We start from the raw sequence: 21,563 nt of genomic DNA, 5'->3' as shown, positions 1-21,563 counted from the left end.
AGCCAAGTGAGTTAAGCCAAATTATTGTAACTTAAAATGCTCCATAAACTTTTTAATAAGCCTAATTCATGAGTGTTGTCATTCTTAGTGAAATAGGTAGTGACAGAACATTAAAAGGGACAGAACCTTTGATGCAAAAATAATTAAGTAAAGCTGTACAGCCAATGTTTACTACATATAAATCCTTATTTAAGCTACATAATGCAGCAAAACATATACTTATCTTTGTAATTGCTTTAGAAATAGTCTTGACATATATCTTAGTGTTAACGATGTGTTGTCATGGTATTAGGTAAAGCAAGAAATCTATGGTAATTAACTGAAAATTGAGCACTTTAGTTCCTACTAGCTTTTAAAATTTGACTGTAAATGAGGAAAATTCTAAAATAATACTGTACAGTTTATCATGTTTTTAGTAACCTATGATGGCAACAGGTTTGTAATCCATCCATCCATTTTCTAATAGCTTTATCCAATTCAGGGTCATGGGGGAGCCAGAGCCTATCCCAGCAAGCAATGGGAGCGAAGCAGGACACCAGTCCATCACAGAGCGCACGCAGACACACACTTACCAGGGCCAGGTTTTGCAGCAGCTAGGTAACCTAGAGTACCAGTATGTCTTTGGACAAGGGGAACATACAAACTCCACACAGATAGCATCCCGGGTCCCAACGCCGAGAGACAGCAGTGTTAACCATTTCACCACTATTATTATGTGGTGATTGCCCAGGTTCATAATCCTGCAAGGTAAATTTTTAATACCTACCAACAACGTTTTTCAGAATTGACTACATCATCTCGAAATCCTTTGTGAGCTTCAGGGATTCAAAAAAGGCAGTCTGTACAGACATAATAATAATCTCCCAAAGTAAAAACATCTAGGAATTGGGAGATTAATTCCATGTCAAATCAAGTGACAAATGACTATATGGGAAAAATGAAAGGGACAGGAAAATAATTTTCTGATTCTTCCTAACAATAAGATATATAGTTAACCTACTGTCTACCCCTTAAACAGAAAAATAAACTGCTATCGTGACAACGGAATGTATGTGAGTGTGTAGATCTTTTTAAGGGCACAGAGGTGGTGAAGAGAGTGCAGGAGTACTATATTTTTCTCTACCATATTTATAGACCAATACAGTCAAAGATGTTTTGGAAAGAGCTGACCGGAGATTCCCAATGTGTTCTGTGAGTGTGTTCTGTGTGTTCCGTAACTATGTTTTGCTGAGGTTTTTTATTTACATCTACCCGATCTTCACGTCTGTTCAGTCACATCACTAACAGCAAAGTCTGGAAAAAAGACTCCTCTTCCTCCCTGGTTCTAAGCACTGGGACAGGATTGGGGGACGGGGTAGTGGCTCTTTGGCTAAGTATGTGCGCCTGAGGCTGGAAGGTTGCTGGTTCGTATCCCGCAGCCGGCAGAGGAATCCTACCCTAATCCTGCCCCTGAGCACGGCCCTTAACCCCAAACTGCGCCTGGGGCACCATATAAATGGCTTCTCTCCCTGTCTGTGTGTCTCATGGAGAGCAAGTTGGGGTATGGGAAAAGAAAAATTACTAATACAACAAATTGTATATGGCCAATAAAGCGATCATATCTTAGGATGCTGAGTCAGGCAGCAGTCTTGAAGATGGTTGAGTGGAGCAGCACCACAGTGTGTGGTTTATCTCCATGCCCACTGGGCAGGGTAGGGAAGTGACATAAATCTCTTTACTAGGGTGAACTCAAGTGTACATTAAATAATCATCCAGAATTATGACATGCAGAACATTAAGATGCAAGCAATAAAACCAAATCGTGTATCATAACATTCAAGTGTAACACAGAGTGTATTTATATTGTAAAAATAAAAGATCTGAGCAATGCACTACACTCCTCATCATAGCTCCACTGCTATTGATCTTCATAATCACAAAAGTGACAATATTGTGGAACAGCAAAGTATCGTATGTTATTTCAATCAACCTTTTTCTCAATGAACAACAGACAAATACTGCTGAAATCCATTTTCACAAATTGCACCACAATCAAATCCAAATCCCAAAATGTCCTACGGCGTAAGCCTTAATTAATAAAAGTAGTGAATAAACTTTCCAATCAATATTTGGACAAAACAGTACTAATACTTACATAAATTACTATATACAATATATGAAAATAATATAATGGTAGCTTTGATTAACAAGAAAATATCTGTATTCAGTGGTTCTGTGATCATGAAAGCATAGCTTGATTTGTAATATCACCAAATTGTCTTCTTGTAATTCACAGCCTGTAAAACTGTATATTGCTCTTTTAAACCACCAGTATCAGTAGCTTATGCTGCACCATTTACTATTAAGATGGAATTTGGTAATTTAATTAATTATTAAATAGAAATCAAAATGTGTGTAGTTTTTGGAGTGTTTTACACTTCGTATTCAGAAACTATAAAAGTCTAATGTTATTTGTAAATGTTTAAAGTAATTTTCTAAAAGCAATTAGCATTTTACTGTCTGTTACATTTCTTGATGTCTACTTAGCCTAAAGCACTGGGCTATTTCATAGAACCTACCCAGACTCCTGAGAGTTATATTTAATACATCTATATGTATATATATATAAATTTCTATTGAGCATTATGTTTATATTTGTACTTGTGCAGAAAACTACAGTACTTTCTCTGTGGCACACCAGTATAAAATTATGCACTGGGTATCTAATTACATCCAGCAGAGAGGCTGTGAAGTAATGTTCAGTCAATTATTTTAAAACAATAATGGAGCCCTTGGAAGGGGCTGCCTTATCTGCATTAAAAATGAAACACTGAATTGAGAAGAACCTTTCATCAGGCTTATAGATAAGGCAGAGCTTTGTGGGATTGGCAGATGGTGCAATTGGTCTTGTCTTGTCAAAAAGCTTCCTTTTTAAGAAAGAAAAATGGGAAAAATGCAATGGAGCTCCTCAGTTGCTTCCACTCTCTTTGATCCCACTCTCACCTCAATAAAAAGCTTTTAAAAGGCACTTCTCCCTTGTTCTCTGTGATGTCCAGGCACTTTCAGGGAATCAAGGCAGAGAGGGTTACGTACTCATTATCAGACTCTCAGTGTTAATGCCTCCTTTGGAGAGAGGATACAGTGCTTTCCATCATTACTTTCTGCTTGTGCCACTTTCAAACAAATGTTTCCCCTGGACACTTTGCCTACATTATGAGACACTCTGGCCTGCCGATCCCCAGTATCAGGTATCAAGACATCCCCTTCTGAGAGCTGGCAGCTCTGTAACACTACACCTCAGGGTCTGGTTGAACATTTTTAACAGCCTTTTCTGACCCAGCTTTGACAGTCTCATTGTACCTGGCCTGGGTGTCTGTTCTGGGCTCTCCCTGTTCTGCATACCTGTCACCAACATTTCTTTTTATTTCTCTTTTGTTTTACACCAAAACGGCTGAATTTTCAGCCTTTTATATATTAGATATATACTGTACAGTATTCATACACCACTCAAATTAGAGACTCCCTGCATCACATTTTGAATACTGCAATTTAGTAATAATAGGAAATAAATTGATAGGCAGTTTAGAAATTAAAGACACGTTGCAAGCATAATAAAAAATTATGCGAACATTAAGCTTTAAACAGTCCACATGAACTTGAGAAGCAAGTTTTTAATCTCTATTCATTTGTTTATTGAAATTGTAAGTGTGCATTGTTTCACAGACTGAATACTGGTTAGATGACAGTGATTCAGAATGCTCTCATGATTTGATTGAAGTTTTATATTTATTTATTTTCAAAGTTTTTTTAAAAAACCAAGAGCTATTTTACTCTATGACTCAAAGCTATTAGGAGGATTATAGCTGAACGGAGGAACACCGATGTAATATGCAAACATTCAAAAGCCCTTTCTTGCAGTTGCAATGACTCTAAAGTTCTATAATTCCTTGTTTAACTTAGTTGTTGGTAAATATTTGATTCATAGAAGAATTAAAAAATAGATTTCTTTGAGCAGACAAATTAGCTCACGTCTTTATTCTTCAAATACAGTTTCCCTCTACATCTTTTCTGTAGAGACTACCTCCTCTCAGCAAACTTGATTGATGCTTGATACACTTCTCTAACACAGCACAGAGTAAGAAAAGAAACAACCTGAAAATCACAGACTTTGTCAGCTCATTAATTTTTTGCTTGAAGGAAACACTGACCTTATACATAAAAAAGCGGAAGCAGAAATATTTGAAAGCCCTTTATAATGATACATTTCAAAAAGAATCATTCAAACGTGCATTTGGGTAGCAGAGATGATTATTTCTGAATGAAGTGAATGATTTCTTTTTCTCCTCGATCGTTTTTACATGGAAAGGCAGAACGTCACTGTAGAAGGACAGCACCTGAAAACTGAAGCCAAAAACAGACTATGTGTGTAAGCATTACAGGAACAGAAACCAAAGACAGGAAGTCAAAGGCCACATTCTAAAATTTTGAGTGTGCTACTCGTTTCTTCATTTGTAACCCTAAAACGTAGTCATATCTAGATGTACTCTGAAAAACTCTGTTCTGTTTTTCTAAAAAATCGTACTTTAATACTAAAAACTACCAGAGAAGGAAGAAGCACAAAAGTATATCACTAAGGAGTGACATTGACATAGATGGTCCATGCACCATAGACATAGATCTATAGAAGTCTATAGAAGTGGACATCCCAACCATAGAAACAGTAAGGCTGACATGATGCGTAACTGCAGCAAATTCTGTCTGTTTTTTTTGCTCCACACTCTTCACACCCCAAAAGAGAAAGGAACTCTTTGGGCATGACTACCAGACCACCTTGATTCTTCATGGTAGGAGGTTGACATGCCCCTGCAAAGCCCAAAGTGCTAAAAAAGATTAATTGTCAAGAAGCAATTAAGTGTACCCATAACCATCTGAGGCACATGACTGGTCACCTAGGTCATTAAGCTGAAATAATACAGTCACCGAAACAACCTGCCAGTGACAAGCATCCTAATGAGCTGGAGATTCTGTGAGGAGAAACATTTGTTCTTAGGAAACAGAAAAAAATAAGACCCCCTTTACATGGTTGTTTAATCTGTTTTTGGATATATAAGCAATGAAGAAGAAAAGCAAGACTTTTAATATATTTTTTTTAATTCACACTTATTCTGCACATTAGAAGCTTGAAATGTCCAGCACCTGACGGTGGTTATAAGAGCCTTAAGGTTTAGGGTATGCCTGTGCAATGGGATGCTTGTTTCCTTGCTGTTGTGAAAGTGATAAAAAAGGCAAGAGGAAATAAACAGAAAAATGTGAGGCTTGGAACCGAGGAGCTCACCCTTCATGTGTCATGAGAATTTCTTCTGTTTCCTTTTTAAAATCATATATGAATTAACACCTACAAAGCTAATCCTTTTATTACTTAATATTGTAGCCTGTGTATTTAGAATAATAGCATAGTCAGTGGGCTTTGCGCTTTTGATGTGTTAGACCCAACATACCTCAAAGACAGGAAATTGTAACAGTGAACAAAAGATAATGCTGTTTGTAAAAATTAATGTGAAATAAATTATCCGCTCTTCTGCCGCAGCTGTTTAAACCACCTTCTCCTCATGAAGTTTTCTGGTTGAAGCAGTTCAGTGCTGTGCAGCAGACCCTTTCCCTCTCACTCCCAAAGTCCAGCCCTTCACCAGCCACCTCTGCAGAGTCTTGTATTTTTTTTTCAGGAAAGCACAAATCTTACAAAAAGATTACCAGTCTCCTGTTTATGAGTCTGCATTTCCTCACACACAGCCAATATCCATAAGAAAAACAGACTAAAGATTGCCATGATTATCACTCAGAATCAGTACAGAAACTACAGAAAACCTGAATACTCATTTGCTATAAAACCCCTTTAGGATTTTTCCCGTTTTGTGTTTTGAAAGTCCATGTATTCAATCCTACATTATCACCTAAGATATCACCAAAGGTATAATGGAAAGGACAATGTTGCATAGTTTTCTTCTCCCACAAACTGTCTTTCTTAATATCCCTAAACAGGTCAGTACTCAACCTTTTTATAACTGGCAACAGGTCAGCTCTACAGCTGGGCCCTAATAAGTTGTGTTTTGTCTGGGAAAGTAATGCAACCAAGATTACTTTGTTATTTGCCAAACAGATCCACTGTGAGTACTTAATATTTAAATGTCTCTATACAACTGAAAAGAGAATTATCTCCACTCTGTTTACTGTAGATATATTAACAAGCAGCTAATTCAAAAGTTAGTAGGTGAGGTATGGTATAAGCTAAGATTCCAGGCTACTGGAGAAGACTCATAGGAGTATTTTGGGATATAGTCTCATGATGCTCTTGGATCAATAAGCTACTGGCAACCAAATAAACTCAATGAGCTGAACATCCAGCTTTTATTTCTAATGATCTTAGACTACATGTTGTCCTTTTTCAGTAGCTGCGAAATGTATTGTTCGAATATATTTTTCTCCATTTAGGTCACATAAATATATTTCTTGGTATCTAGGGAACATTATTGTACACTAGACTGTTTTAATTCAGAGGGTAAAGTGAACCAACAATATACTGTACAGTTTTGTAAAAGTCACTGTATGATGCTAGCAACTGGATTGATGGCATTGGTGTGAAGCTGCGGTTAATACTCGAGACCAAAACATCATGGGTTCAGAGGGGGTGGGATCCTAGGTGGGATGATGCTGTGGTAACCTTAAATAAGATCATTCCGTTACATTATTCTGGTAATTGCCCTGCTTTATTAGTGGGTACTACCCAGGTCGTCATTAAATTTGTTCTCTATGTAACAATCTAGTTACATTAAAATATTTTTATTATTAGTGCATTTTAGCTGCATAAATGAAATAGGATGTTACGTTTGGGTATGAATAATACTGGTGTCACAAGAATCTTTTGTAACATTCCAGTAGCTTTACAAGTATAGTATAAGAGAAAGAACACTGACCTGCCCTCCAGCCTAAGATGTCAAAAAGTGCTGTGTACTATATCTCCAATTAGATGTATCCAGGGAAATCTCAGTAACTCATGAAAAAATAATAAGGATTTAATGTTATAATTCTGTCAGCCCTGTACCTGGAAAGGCTGTAAACAGAACCACTGATGTAGTGCAAAATAGCTTGTAAGATGAATTGTATTTCTCATTGTTTGATGTTAAACTGTTCTGCAAATTCAGTATTTTTTAAGATTTATATGTGTATGTTTGTAAGAGTATATAAACTAGTACACCAGGTGTTTAGGAATACCTTTACAGAGAACATAGAGGTTGAGTCCTACCTTAAACTCACAGACGCACGTCACAGTGTCTCCAATTCTCAAACATTCCCCGTCAAACTTGCATGTGTTTGTGTCACAGAGAAAGAGGTCAGTGTCTCGGTCATCATAACCTGAAAACAGTAAGGGGCTGTGTTAGCTAGAGCACAAGAAAGGCCTCACCAACAGAGATTGATAACTTTGAAGGAAGTTCATTCATTCTTGTAATCTTTTCAATGCAGGCCTCCAGAGACGCCAAGATGCCAAGGTGCAATTCCATCTAGCTAACCATTCAGAGACATGTCATTTAATTACCTTTTGTATAATTACTCTGTCCATTTCATTCTTACAGTCTATTTGCTTTTTTAACCATTTTTAAAATCATTTAATTAAAAATATGGTTTCGATAAACATATGTTCTGCTAAAAACATCATTCAAAACAATAATTCACCCCTACTAAGAAAGAATGAAATAATGCAGGGAGGGGTAAAACTCACAACTGTACACAATGTTGAGGCAGTTCATATTATTTTTATAATTTGGCAGCACTAGTGCCAAATTATAAACAGACAAAACAAACCCCCATTTTTAAATTGAAAGATGAGAAAAACAACAAATTGCATTGATAAAAAAGGTTTAAAAGAATGATTTCACCATAAGGTGAAATAAAGGATGTTCCTAAAGACACACAGTGGATAATATGGCAAGTATAAACAGTATTAGTACAGTTCCTTTGTAGATATTAGTGAGTTAACTAAAAGCAACTGGACAAAGTTATGAAGCACAAGAGGAATGCTAACAGATGTGAACCACAATCAATCACCTTTCTTTCCTGTTTCCATATCAACAAGGTACCAGGAGAAATCAATCTGTAATATGCCATGATTAATAAGGTACTGTGTGAAATTTCCATAGAAAAAAGATAAGGTAGGTAGGCAATAGGCACTTTTATGATAGTCTGAAGTCTGCAACTGATGTTTCTCTACTGTGCTGAAATTCCTTTTAGATTTGTATTCAGAGCTGAACTACAGTAGATACAAAGTAAATTCTCTTTTAAAGCATTTTACATAATATCTTTTTATTGTTGTTTTTAAACCATTTTCCAAACAGTGTTTTCTTTTGTTTTTCTCTTTTCACTCTCACATTGTGATTGACTCGCTGTAAATCTTTGCATTTAGGCTGTTTTGCTTCAGACAGCATCACTTGCCTTTGTAAACACAAAGGCCTATGAAATCTTCTTTAAGACACCAGCTAAATTAATCTCTGGAGAATATTACCATTTCATGAAACATCAATTTCCATGCCTGGGACTCAAATACAGAGGATTGGTAGAGGGAATAAGTGGTTAAATATGGAGTTAAGCACATTAAGCACTTAGCACTTTTTTCCCCACAATATTAGTAGTGCATAGACCCTGGACTTAAGAGCTTCAGGAAATTCAGTTTTTCATTCCACCTTCCACCTGGAAGCTCTTCACTTCCAAACTAAACTAAATATTAATTTTACTCAGCTAACTGAAAGTCTACAGAGAAGTGGTCAGGCACATGCACCTACAGTCTAAAAACATATATTTTTTACTAATGTTCTGCTTCCTTCCTGGGGAAATGTGGAGGTACAGTAGCATTAAAAAGTCACTTACATTATTCATGCTTAATTAAAGCTGTGGAGTGCACCTTTGTCCTGCCTTTGCATTCCTGTAGGCTGATACATTGAAAATCAGCACCTAACGATTTGGTGAGCAGACACCTCTTCATTCAGACTGTTTACACCATATGAAAGTGCTCCCTGATTATGTTTCAGAATCCAATTATAATGATTTGTTTTTTCAATTATTTGAGTCAATGGAACCATGGTGTTTTGAAACAGTACTACAGCACATTTATACATGGGTACGTGGAGTAACCGAGGTGGTGGGGAGGTGGAACCGTGGGTAACACAAGGTACCACTGCTGCCAGAAATGTTAAATGGCACTTCTGTGTCTACACACTAAAATGCAAGAAGAGCTTTTATTTATACACAGAATATTCAAACTATGATGAGTGTCCTTCTGCTATCAGACTATTGGCAACAATCATAGTCACAAACTGCAAACCGCAGTCCCACAAGGGACTTAGTTTTGCTAAGGTTTTGACTTTACGGTCATCAGAACATTAGGAAAAACAAGGCTCTTTGAAGGCTTCACAGTCTCTTGTTCTCTTTTCTTTTTTTGGGGACAAGATTATGTTGTTTGGCAACCCTGGTTGTTTCACAACTGTTCATATAGATTTTGTCTGGGTTTAGGATGCCTTTCACCAGCTGAAAGAAATACAGAGGAACACTATCTGGTTACTGACCAGGGAATCACACACTGGTGTTATTAGGGTATGATGGCCTCTACTATCCCCTTTATGGGTTCCAACTTTATTGTATTTAGCCCTTCAAGAATGGAGAATTCCTGAAGGCTCTCCTATCTTCCTAGAAGCAAAGAGCATGTCACACTCATCGCTCAGTGTTTCACCTCTGATTCGTGAAAGCATTATGAGACTAGCTGTTAACTCACTTTAATCCTGAATTATCCTTATAAGGCTTTCAACTGGAAACTTTTCTTGATTGTAAGGGTTTTTGTTTTGTTTGGCTCTTTTCATTTTTGAAACTCCTTTCGTTGGAATACAGGGCAGGATAATGCAAAATATATACAGTAGGAAACTGAAATGTCAGCTGAAATGACAGCAGGACACAGGGGTCCTGTGTCAAATAAAATGGTGAATTCAACTGTATTTGAAAAAAACTTTCAAAATCTTTGTCATGAAGCACTGCACTGATTGAATTTAAACTTTGCAGATTTTATCAACATTGAAAGCTTTTTCACCTGACGCTTTTTACAATCTTTACCTGAAGAAGTACTATTATAATTCTTATGAAAGCAGAAGGTCATGACCTGTTTTGAGAAACACAGGCCTTTATGCAATGTATTCTTGCTCAAAACCTGTCAATTAACTCCAAACATGGTGAGTGTCATTCTAATGGGCCCACAATTAACATTCGACACATTGTTGTTCATCCATATATCAAGATGGCTGCATGGATGCCATTTTGTTCTCACAGCTTACACAGATTCTGTCTTGGGACCCACAGACTCATTGAACCTTAACATATGTAATGTATAACCAAAGCACTTTCTGTTTCACACTTTGGCCACAATGCTTGTCGTCAACTGCTGGGTGAAATCTAGCCTTTTATACAAACTGCTCCTGTTGAAAGATTGGTTAGCCAATGAGCTCCAAACTTGGTATGTGTCAACCTAGTGATAATACAGTAAATAAAACAGTAAAATAATTAAATCAGATTCCTGCATATACCACAATAGCCACCACAGCACCATTTTGTTTGCAAAATTCAAATTGCCACTGTCTTGGGTATTGCTTTAACATAACACAAGCGGCTCTTCTTCAAAAACTGTTTGGTAAAATAACTCCGAACAGTAGGTATCATTCTAGTGACTTTGCAATTACAGTGAAATTCTACAGTGAAATAAGATACCTCCTAAAAACCAGGATGCCACCTGACCACCAATTCTTTATATACATCCTGTACCATTGCCATCTTCAGCAATCTTCAAACTTGGTTAACTTCAAACCTGGTAGGTACAATTTTACTGTTAGTATTCTATACATCTGCTATATACTGTATGTTGTAGTGGCAAAATGGGATTTCTGCATAGCCTACAATGGCCATCTTACAACAATATTTTCCTGTTAACAGCCTTTGCCTTGGTTACTTCTTTATTAAAACGTGGCAGGTTTAATCACAACCAGATGTGCTTTGTACTTGCACCTCAAATGATGCAGAGATGCTTTTATGCCCACAATGGGTTACAGGGTTCAAATCCCAGGTGGAATATTGCTGTTGTGCCCTTAAGCAAATATATAACTCAGATCTCTACAGTAAAATACTAATTTGGGAAACTAGATATAAATGTAAGTAGCTTTGGACAAAATCATCAGCAAAATATTGTATTGAAGCGCAGTTACTTTACAAAGAGAAATAAATCATAGAGTCTATGGGCCTATAAGGGTTACACTTATTAAAACATTCTAAAGGTATAGAGTTAGAACTTTAATTATAGATGATATCAATTATAATCAATCACTATTTAATATATTCAATAAAAGAAGAATTGTGTTTATGGGAGAATGACTTAACAACTTGATTAGGAAAAATATAAAGGAAAAGAAAACACTTTAAATAAATAATGAAACAAACACCTGTTTTAATTTTTAACCTTTGCAAGCATGGGTAAAAAGTAATAAGGAAGGCCAAGTGAGAAGATTTGTGATTGGAATTTTGTAATTGGAGTTAAAATAAATAATAAAAAAGTTATTTTAGTACTACAACACCAAAAGAACTGTAGAACTGGTTGAAGTAAAATGTATTTGGGAAAATAATCAGAAATTGCTAGACAATGAAAAAGAAATGGTTTATGTATCAAATGCATAATACATTTAGGCGTCCATTAACGAAGAAGTCAACAAACATGCCTCAGGAAGTGGAACAATATTCTGTATCAAATAACATTAATATAGAAGATACAGAATTATTGTAGGTACTAGAAACAACCGAGATTAATATATCCTGGACTCATTAATATACCCTGGACGCATGGTATCATACCAGTTGTAGGACTGTTATACAGAAATAATGTTATTCAGAACTCAACTCTCCAGACAGTCGCTCAAGAATGGGACCTTTGCTATTCTTAATTTTTAGCAATGATCTAGATACTGGTGAAGATTGTAAAATAGGCAAGTTTGCATACTAAATCTTCCTAGCTAAATGGCAATGCAAATGTTAGGATACACAGTAGAAAGCACAGAATTAAAATTAAGGGTTATCATGTTAAAATTGGATGACCCACCGGTAATACCTAAATTAGAATACTGTGTATAATGTTGGTCACCATATAACAAAAATATATTGCTGCTCTGAAATCTGACCACAGAAGAGGAACCAGATACATCTGGGGCTTAAAGCACTGACAGACTAAAAGAGCTGAACCTTTTTAATTCTCAACAGAGAACACAGCGAAGGAACTGGACACGAGTACTCACAATCCTCAAAGGTATTAACAAAGTCAACCCAGCGGATTTCTTCAGTATCAATGATGAAACAGAAATATCAGAGGTCACAAGTGGAAACTATATGGAAGTGCATTTAATCTAAGAACAGGAGGTGCTTCTTTACACAAAGTGTGGTGGGAATGGGGAAAAGTTTACCAGCCATCTTATTGAAGCAACATTTCTGATTTTGTTTTCAAAATTGTCTGGATGAGATCCTTAATTAGATTAATTAGCTATTAATTGCCAAATGTGCTAAATAGGTCAAATGATCTCCTCTCATTTGTAACCTTTCGTTTTCTTATGTTCTGATCTCCTGCTTAAAGAAACACACTCTCTACCTCTATCTGATGCTAATCTAAAAATTGTTTGGCCACTTTTCTCCGCTCTTAGTAAGTACCATTCCAGTGTCAATGTAATGACAACACAGTATGCTTAAAACAGGATGGTTACCTGCTCTGTGGGAAAAAAATAATACTTTGCAAATTAATTTCTAACTTGGTAGCTACCATACTAGTGACAACGTAGTTAACATCTGTCAAAATCTAGGTTCCTGTGTAAATGAAGACAGCTGCCTGCCCGCCATTTTTTCTGACAATTCAAACTGTCTGTGACATGTGAACAGCTGTGCCAATTCAATTGAAACTCGGCAGGTTTTATCAACACACCAACAAGTGAGATTTGCACCTCACATTTTATAGCAACCTACTATAATATTGCAAACTGGTTCTATAAAAAAATGTTTTTGGCTGATGAACTCCAGACTTAAGGCTCATCATATTGGCAATACAGTTACAATATGGTGATGTGAGGCTCCTGCACAAGGCAAGATACTATTTTGTGACACTGTGACATAACTGGAAGCCCTAATATCACACTAATGAGAGTACTGAAGCAACAAATATACTGTGTATGAATCATAAATAACTGCTTTTGACAGATACCAAACACAAACTTAAAAATAAACTTAAACTTTCATATACTGTATTTCTTTGTATATGTATTTACTTTTTGGTCAAAGTCAAAACATTTTTGTTTTCAAAGTGTTAAAACACTTTTGGTGGAGTGTCAAGTTCCCAGCACAGTCACAGAAACGAGAGGACTGCTTGTAGACGCTACAGCATTAGAGTATATCAATAAATACTGTAGCTTAATCACCTGCTGCTAACTGGAAACCACCCAGAAAAAGAAATGATAACATTAAAAAAAAACATTATTTCTATTTCACCATTCACAGTTGTCTACATATTCCACTTCTTAGCTCATGCATTTTGCATTATGATTTACAAAGTGGCAAATGAACCTTCCTCTAATCTCCTCTCTGACCATGTCAAGCGAGGAAAAATAAGCTGTGTGCAAATGAGGAAAATGAAATATTATATAACCAATTATTATTTTTTGACAGGAGCCAGGAAATTGCCATTAGACTTTTAAGACAAGATCCTAACACACTCAGGTAACCATCATTGTTGTCACAGCACAGATGGGCTATTCATACTGTGGTTCAGTAAGAAAAATACAATACAATACATTACTGTGAATTGATGAACATAAGAAAAACTACAGAGTAAAGGAGACATTTCAGCTCATTGATTCAATAATTGTCGGATTTCCATTTACCTAATTGAAGCTAGAACTTCACTTAGCCAGTTTTTAAATAGCCCATGAATCAGAAGCGACAGCACAACATGACTTAGAACTACTTTCTTTTCTCACTCCACTCCACTCAGTTTCTCATTCTCCCATTATCTTTCCCCTGTCTGTTTTCACTCAATCTGTACGTGTTTTCTTCAGGCCTGGCTTCTAATGTGGTGTGTTTAGTTCATCTAAGAAAGGCATGCACCCTTGATGGCAAGGTATTACAAGTGATATGAGAAAGGTTACAATTTCAAAATTATAGAAGCCCTCGATAATATAAACATTTGTTCCTTATACATGAGCAGATATTCTTTGCAATGTTTAATGTAATCAAATCAAATCAAATCAAAGTTTATTTATCAAATGCACAACAATACAACGTGCAGCAGTAGTTGCTGGCAATGAAATGTCTTTTCTGCGAGCTCACAAAAATCACAAAATCACAAAATCACAAAATTAAGGTTACGAAAATAAGGTTACATAATAATAGATGTAATAGAAATTGAATAAAACTCAATATGAGTAGAGCTGCTATGTGTCCATGGTGTATGCAAAATATACAAGTAGTGCAGTATGCTGAATACAGTGAAAACTGTGTGTCCATGTAGCCATTACAGGTGATTTGCTAAAGGATCTGCCGGTTGGCTATTTAGCAGTCTGATTGCCTGACTTATGTACGGCATGGTTTGAGTTGTAAACTTTTTGGATTTTTTAAACATACATTAGTGTACATTTGTGACATGCTGCGTAAAGAATTGGAAAACAATTGATTATTGAATCTGTTCAGTAAATGATTTAAGTCATTAAACATCTGAAGATCCATCGTAGGTCCTTGCAGCTCACCCTGTCCAACAATGAACATCACCATGCCCCTCACTTGGTGAATATAATCAGCACAGACTTGACAGTAGTGCCTAGAACACAAGTGTCCAGTAGGAGGTGCTCTTCTCTCATCTGAGTTGCACCAATTCACATTTTCCACCCAAGAATAATAGCATAGAATGCTCTCAGATTCTTTTCATGACTGGAATCAGTAGTCATCAAAAAGTACTACTAAGTATTATTTCACTCACAATAGATGGATTAATCAAGTGAATTTTAAATGCAAATACAAGACTGAAGTGCCCAATCACACATTCATCCTGAGTTGTCCTAATTATTCTTGGTGAAAGTCTGAAATTATTTCAACTTCAGTGTGTCTAGTGACAGACTAGTTAAGAACAGAATAAACGTCAGAAACAACAGGAGGTGGTGGTGGGAGGGAGTGCCGTCATGTTGGTTTTCATGGCAAGATATGGAAGTAGATTGCCGGGCCTTTTATCTGCGCAGATAGTGCTAGTGTTGTTGCCGTTGTCACGGAAACGTGACCCTCTGCCACCAACACTGCCCCCTACTGCTGCCCAGTATGGGTTATTAGAGAACCTTGCACCCAACCTGGGACACAAACCCACTAACCTCAGATTATGAATTGCTTTGTTAGTAGCTTCAAGCATTTTGGATACTTGAATCAGGTCTCCTTGATTCAAGGCTAAAGAGGTTTCAAAAGAGAGAACAACATCTAAAAATCAGATGCTTTTGTCAATGCTTGAATTATTTGTAAGATAGGTTGGGCTTAAACTGCTAGGTTAAGTGGCAGCCTCTTGGCCATAGGATGATGAGGCTTGAACCTCATTCATAGAGAGGAGTTAACCAAGGAGTAACCAAGCTGCAAGATGATGGGGATGGGATGGAGGAGGTTACATGCCAAAGAAAGTGTTTGTGTTTCGTATATATTACAGTTTATTTCCAGAATGAATATGATTAGGAACAACTGTGTGAGATTGACTTGTTGTTGATATCCCTTCCAAATGTCAGTTAATAACTTCCATTTAGTTCTTTTTGTCTGTTTGTGTAGGGCATTCATTGTACAATGTTTACAAAATATCACTTGGTTTAATTCTGACATATGCTTTCTCTTTTGATTGCTTAAGCCAATAAGTATCTTACTGTGTTCTAGCATTTTTCCATCATTTATGATCATTAAATACTCCCTTGTCTGTAGTTTTATAATTTGAAAATATACACAGATGATGTTTGTAACACGTTTGCTTTATATAGATTTTACTGATTTTTGAAAATGTGTTTGTATTACGCATTGTGATCATTTCCACTGAGAACAATGGTGCATTAATAGAAAATAAAGCCAGTTCTTTTTTTCCATTTGTATGTGAGAAGTAAAGGAAGATAAATAACCTTAGAATTAATCTCTGGACACACAAGGTTAATCATTAATGACCTCCAGGCTTATTGTACTCCAGCTATAATGCAGTGTCTTTAATTCCGAGTGAAATTAATTCAATTTGCAGGCTACTTTTAAAATTGTCAAAGGACAACATTTTTTAAAGACCTAAGAAGTCTTAAAAAGAATTAAGAAAAAACACTTCAGCTTCTTCACTGATTTTCAATTTGCTTAAGGCCAGTTCATATACAGTAACTAAACTTGTTGCTAACGCTTACTGTTTCACAATAAATTTCTGAACTTGCTGATATTAAGAAATTCACATTTAATGCAGTGTGGATAATCTGCAAAGTAGTTTGGACTGGTTGGTGTTAAGGTGAAACCCTCATAAAATATTGTACATCTAGGCAGCAAATATACTTTAGCTGATACATTTCATTGCTGTAACGTTATTTTGAGAATAGAAAATTGTACAGCTTGTATTTAATATTTATTTTAGCACATTCCAGCTGGAAACAGTACATCTGAAATTGCAATAATTACCATACTTCATGTTTTTGACCCATAACAATCCAATCTTTGGATGGGTTTTGTAAACAGATGGCAATATTCACATATCAGTTACTGATACCGCATTATTTTTCTTGAAGAAAGCACCTTAAAATGCTAATAAACATACAGAACATTTGCTGCTGGTAATAATGAAACATAAAATAAAATGCAGAATGAGAAGAGTTACTGAATAGTTCAGCTGAGAATTGAAAGTGAAATGAATAATTTAACAAAACAAGTTGGCAAGCATAAAATATTAAAACAGTGATATGTCTATAATTGAATTACACAGGTAGCCAGATTCCTAAACTGCACTGGCTGAAGGGGTCTGAATTGCTTTTCTCTACAATCGGGGCATTGTGCCAGCTACACCAGCCAAATATCCTCCTGCATCACCGCTCCCCATTATTGTTTTAAAGACAGCAAACAGATCCATTTGACCTCATGCATATTTTAAGGTTTTAATAATATTCTCCACCAACTTTTTAATTGTCTCGACTGAAGAAAAGGGGGGTATCAGATTACTGTCTTATCACAATCAGTCTCCGTAGCAGGCTAGGTAGAAAACAGATAAGACGAGGCTGTCCGTATTTCGCAAGAATCACATGACAGGAGCGGAAAGGGGAAGGCGTTCCACAGCCTCAATTAAAATAGCTACCGTTTGAGGTCGATCGACTGAATTTTACCTGCCCGACTTAAGCGTCAGTCGATTCTCGCTTCTATCATTGCGAGCAATTAGCAACTTTTCCTTCTTCTCGATTCAACCTCGGCCCTGCAGTCTAGGTTTACGGTTCGCAGACTCCCGAAAGTTAATTGCTCGCGCAGCAGCTTCAGTGCTGTAACCAGCGGCAGCCACCACATTATCACAAAGAAGACTGAAAGGTATTAAACCTCGCCTCATCTTCTCCCCATTCGTTCCTGATAGCCTTTGATAAAAAAGTAAAGCTAGAAAACTGTCTCAGCTGCAAATAAATAAATACAGCTCAGGGGGTAATTAATGCCTCTCGTGGTCATTAAATTGTTTTTTAATAAGCGGAATTAGAACAACACAATCAGCGCACGCCAGAATGGTAACTTCAGTTAAGACTGTAGAACAAGCAGGCTAATCAGAGATACTTGTCACTCTACATGAGCCTAGCCACTGAAAAGATCTTCCTCATTTAGTGAAGTATTCCTAGAAAGTGACTTAACACATTTCATTTGGGAAAATTCTTTGTTCTATGGATTTGTGAAACTAGGACATATATACTTATAAGGTATGTATTATTATTAAATGATAGATCCCTAGTCTTAACCTGTATAATTAAAATTTCATTTTTCTGGTTTAATTTCTGCACTGTTTCGACCGCAAGACCGCATTCCTCTGCAGAGTGTACTCCTCTAGAAACTTAATTGCTTCAATTAATTTTATGGGGCCTAATTAAAGACCCCGTAGGTTCTAAATTAGAATGCAATGCGGTGGAGTAGGCGCCACAAGTTGCCCCAGTACTGGGTATCCTACAGGACACCTGCCCGGTTGTCAATCACCAATTTCAAGATTAATATCTGGTTGGTCCTTAATTTGTACACCCATTTTTTCTCAAAAAAAAAAAGAAATGGTGTTAACGATGAGAAGCGGAATAATCGTAAAATCATTGAGTTACAAGGCTAGCAAGTAACTTAATACTCAAACATGATTAAAATGTGTCTTTTTCTTGAACTGTAGGCTACTGAAAAATCTACGCTGTAGGCACTATAGGTCCTCAATTTGTTGCATCAATGAACATATTTCAGACATTAAAACAAATTAAAACACGCGCAATCATTCTCCAAGACTATTAAAGGCGGGATTCCACAGTTCCATGGAGAAATTCAATATTATTTTATCATTGCCCTTCTGAGTAATCTACTATCGGATTGTGTATTAACCGCGTGCATTATACAAATTGTATGGTATTTTATGTTTTTTGACTTGATAAGACAGAAACATCCACACAATGTGAATGAAGCGATACAGATTTTAGGCTTTCACCTTTGCACTACCTTACGCTCTGATCAATGTCCTTTTTGAAGCATAGGCTACTACTATCAATAAATCATATTTCCATTGTTCGACACTGACATCCTACAGCGTGCTGGGGTTTCTTTTATCACATTGTAAGCAATCCGGGGTCCAGCCGACTTCAAACTCCGGCCTGTTGTTGCGGGAAAATAAACAGAAGCAGCAAGTGATTTACAAGGAAACCCGTCGCGGACATGTTTTATTACCCTTGCGGTAACTTTTATAGAGTTGAGGAAATAAATAAACACGAACTACAGACAGGAGAGGCGAGGAGGTTTAAAGCCGAGAGGATGCTGTCAATAAATGAAACCATAATAAAGTAAACACCGCGGTATAGGTGAGTTGGGTGCAGAAACGTGAGGAAAAACTTTCAGTTGCACGGTACCCGCCGGTGTTTTCGCTGCCTAGTGTAACAACCACAAAAGCTTCCAGAAGCGGTAATTGTGTTTCACACATACACACCGCTTGGTACCCTAAGCTGTGATTCTCAACGACACCTCCGGATACTAAATGCCGTTATCACAATGCTCCAGCAAAATATCATATAGATCAAATTTAAGCTGCTGTGATTTAATATTTTGTCATATATTGTCGCTGCTTCTAATAAATAACCTGGGAGTCCCGGAGTCACAGTAAATTCAATTGTAACACTACCTTATTATAAGAATTTATAGGGAGTTTGGTTAACTGGCGCCGATACTTATTTGTTTGGAATTCTAATTCTGTAGTTGTTTCTTGAATCCCCATAAGGCAAACTCGGCTGATTTAGTCTAACGTTATATCTAGTCCTAGCCAAGCTGAGACTGACCTGACTACAGTTTGGAGTGTAATTTAATTTAACAATATCCTCAGTATAAAGACTCGTAAATAACTTTTTAAAGAAGGTAAATTATTTTAATTTTCTTCGCGAGTTATTACCTAAGAAAGTCTTCTGCTTATATAAGGTTTATCGTGTTAAAAAAACACTTTTCTGAGACATCCATAATTGTAGAAATTTAGCTTTGTAGCTTTGCGAAAAGGGGTTTAACAAAAAGCAGGTTTGGCCGTGAGTCGAATTCATAAGCTTGTCTAATGCATCATTATTGGTCCACAGCTGTACAGAAATATTTAAAGATTTCAGGATTTCGGCCCTAAAATCCGTTGAGGGGCTATATTACAACAACAGTTTAAAGTTCCCAAAACTGTCAGTCTGCATAAGGGCTATGCTAATCCTCTAAATCCTCTGTACAACAACAATCTGAAATATAATCTGCACAAAAATACAATTTAAATGTTACATGATTCCTCAAGGTAACTACAATAAATTAAGTGGACATAATCACAATAATTGCAAACTACAAACATCGAAAAATGTAGATTTTATCATGAATAATATCGCTATTCTTCATAGTATGCTGTATTTTAGACTGGAGACCTGTTCCTTTCAATGTGCTTTTTCCTCAGCACCCTGCAACTGCCTTGATCATTTTCCAGATCCCAAAAAATTGTGAGACGTAAAGAGTACCCCCAAATAATCTCTAATTCATGTCACAGCGCTAGAGCACACAAACAAAATGATGCATACTGATAACAGATAGTCTGTGTGTGTGTTAGCAGTGACTTTGTCATATGCTGAAATACATGTGATTCCATAATAACTTTCATTAATGACCAATTCATTCTTGCTTTGAGGGTTTCACAGTCGCTCACATTCACGCACACGCTACATGAAGCGCTGGTCTACGGGTGTGTTTCGCTTTATAAAGACTCCCAGGGTCTCTTACCGGAGCAGTTCCATCCTGTGGGTGTTTGGCAGTCGCTCAGGGAGGTAGGGAAAGCGCGAAGTTGGTGAACAGGTAAAGTCGTTATAAATGTTACCAAGGCGATAAAAACCCTATCTCCCAGTGTCCTCCTGTTCCACTGCTGCCGGCGTCTAGGCTCTTGTAGCGCTGTCGCCGAGAAGCCCATTTCAGTTCAGCTGCGTCCCTCCAAAAGAAAAGCGACGCGGACAGAAAACGCAGACATGCACCAGCAACTCCGATCCTTGCACAAGTGGTAGTGGAGTGCTCAGCTGCGAAAAAACCCGCATCTTCCGAGCAAGGCAGAGAGCCCCATGAAGTACAGACGAATCCGCCCGAGTTGGGGTGTTGCTGTGTGATGTCGTGGGGTTAGGGGGTGATGGTTGTGGGATGGGGTTTGGGGATTGGGTGTTTAGGTGACCAGAAGGGTGTTAGGTTAGGAAGCAGGCAAGTAGGATGTCAAAATAAAGCGCTATTCATTAAAAAAAGCCAGGAAAAATACACAATTCAACACGTTAATAAATCCAACGGCAAGAAGGCTGCTGCAGATGTTGTAAGTTCCTCTAAGGAGACAAGCCATGTAGAGCAAACCTCTCGGCCGGTCTGTACTTGTATGTGCTCAAACCGACTCTCTTAAGTTGCTGGATGAGACGGCGCTCTCCCTCTTCGCTCTGTATCTCGCCTACTCTGTTTCACTGGATGCGAGCAGCAGGTTTCCAGCCTGGTTATGATCACATGACCGCGGAGCCTGGCAAGGGAGGAGCGGGGGAAGTCAGCCTCGGATCTGATTGGGTGAGAGGGATGCAGGTCTGCGAGGCTCTCGCTGCGAGCTCCCCGATCCCCCGTCAGCGTCGCTCAGTGCTCTTCCAGTACTCCACAGACCGGGCGAGCTCCGTGGAGGCTAGGACCAGCAAGCCAGGGGACAGATACCCGCAGCCATCGCTGGGAACCCCACGACCTATCTTAACAGGCTACGGCAAGAGTCG

The 21,563-nt window shown here is 37.4% G+C and overlaps 1 protein-coding gene across 1 annotated transcript in view; it reads right to left on the bottom strand.

Moving 5' to 3' along the window:
• Positions 1–21,280, bottom strand: part of tmeff2a (transmembrane protein with EGF-like and two follistatin-like domains 2a) — a 75,514-nt gene extending 54,234 nt beyond the window's left edge. The window contains exons 1-2 of the mRNA XM_015358810.2: positions 20,563–21,280; positions 7,280–7,389 (exon numbers count right to left, since the gene is read on the bottom strand). Coding sequence (XP_015214296.1) covers positions 7,280–7,389; positions 20,563–20,746 — 294 coding nt within the window. The 5' untranslated portion in view covers positions 20,747–21,280. The remainder of the gene's footprint in view (positions 1–7,279; positions 7,390–20,562) is intronic.
• Between the last annotated feature and the right edge of the window lie 283 nt (positions 21,281–21,563).

Source organism: Lepisosteus oculatus, chromosome 12 (assembly GCF_040954835.1).
Source record: "Lepisosteus oculatus isolate fLepOcu1 chromosome 12, fLepOcu1.hap2, whole genome shotgun sequence".
Lineage (NCBI taxonomy): Eukaryota > Metazoa > Chordata > Actinopteri > Semionotiformes > Lepisosteidae > Lepisosteus > Lepisosteus oculatus.
Note: the sequence above shows the minus strand (reverse complement) of the source record. Positions and strands in the feature narration are given on the sequence as shown.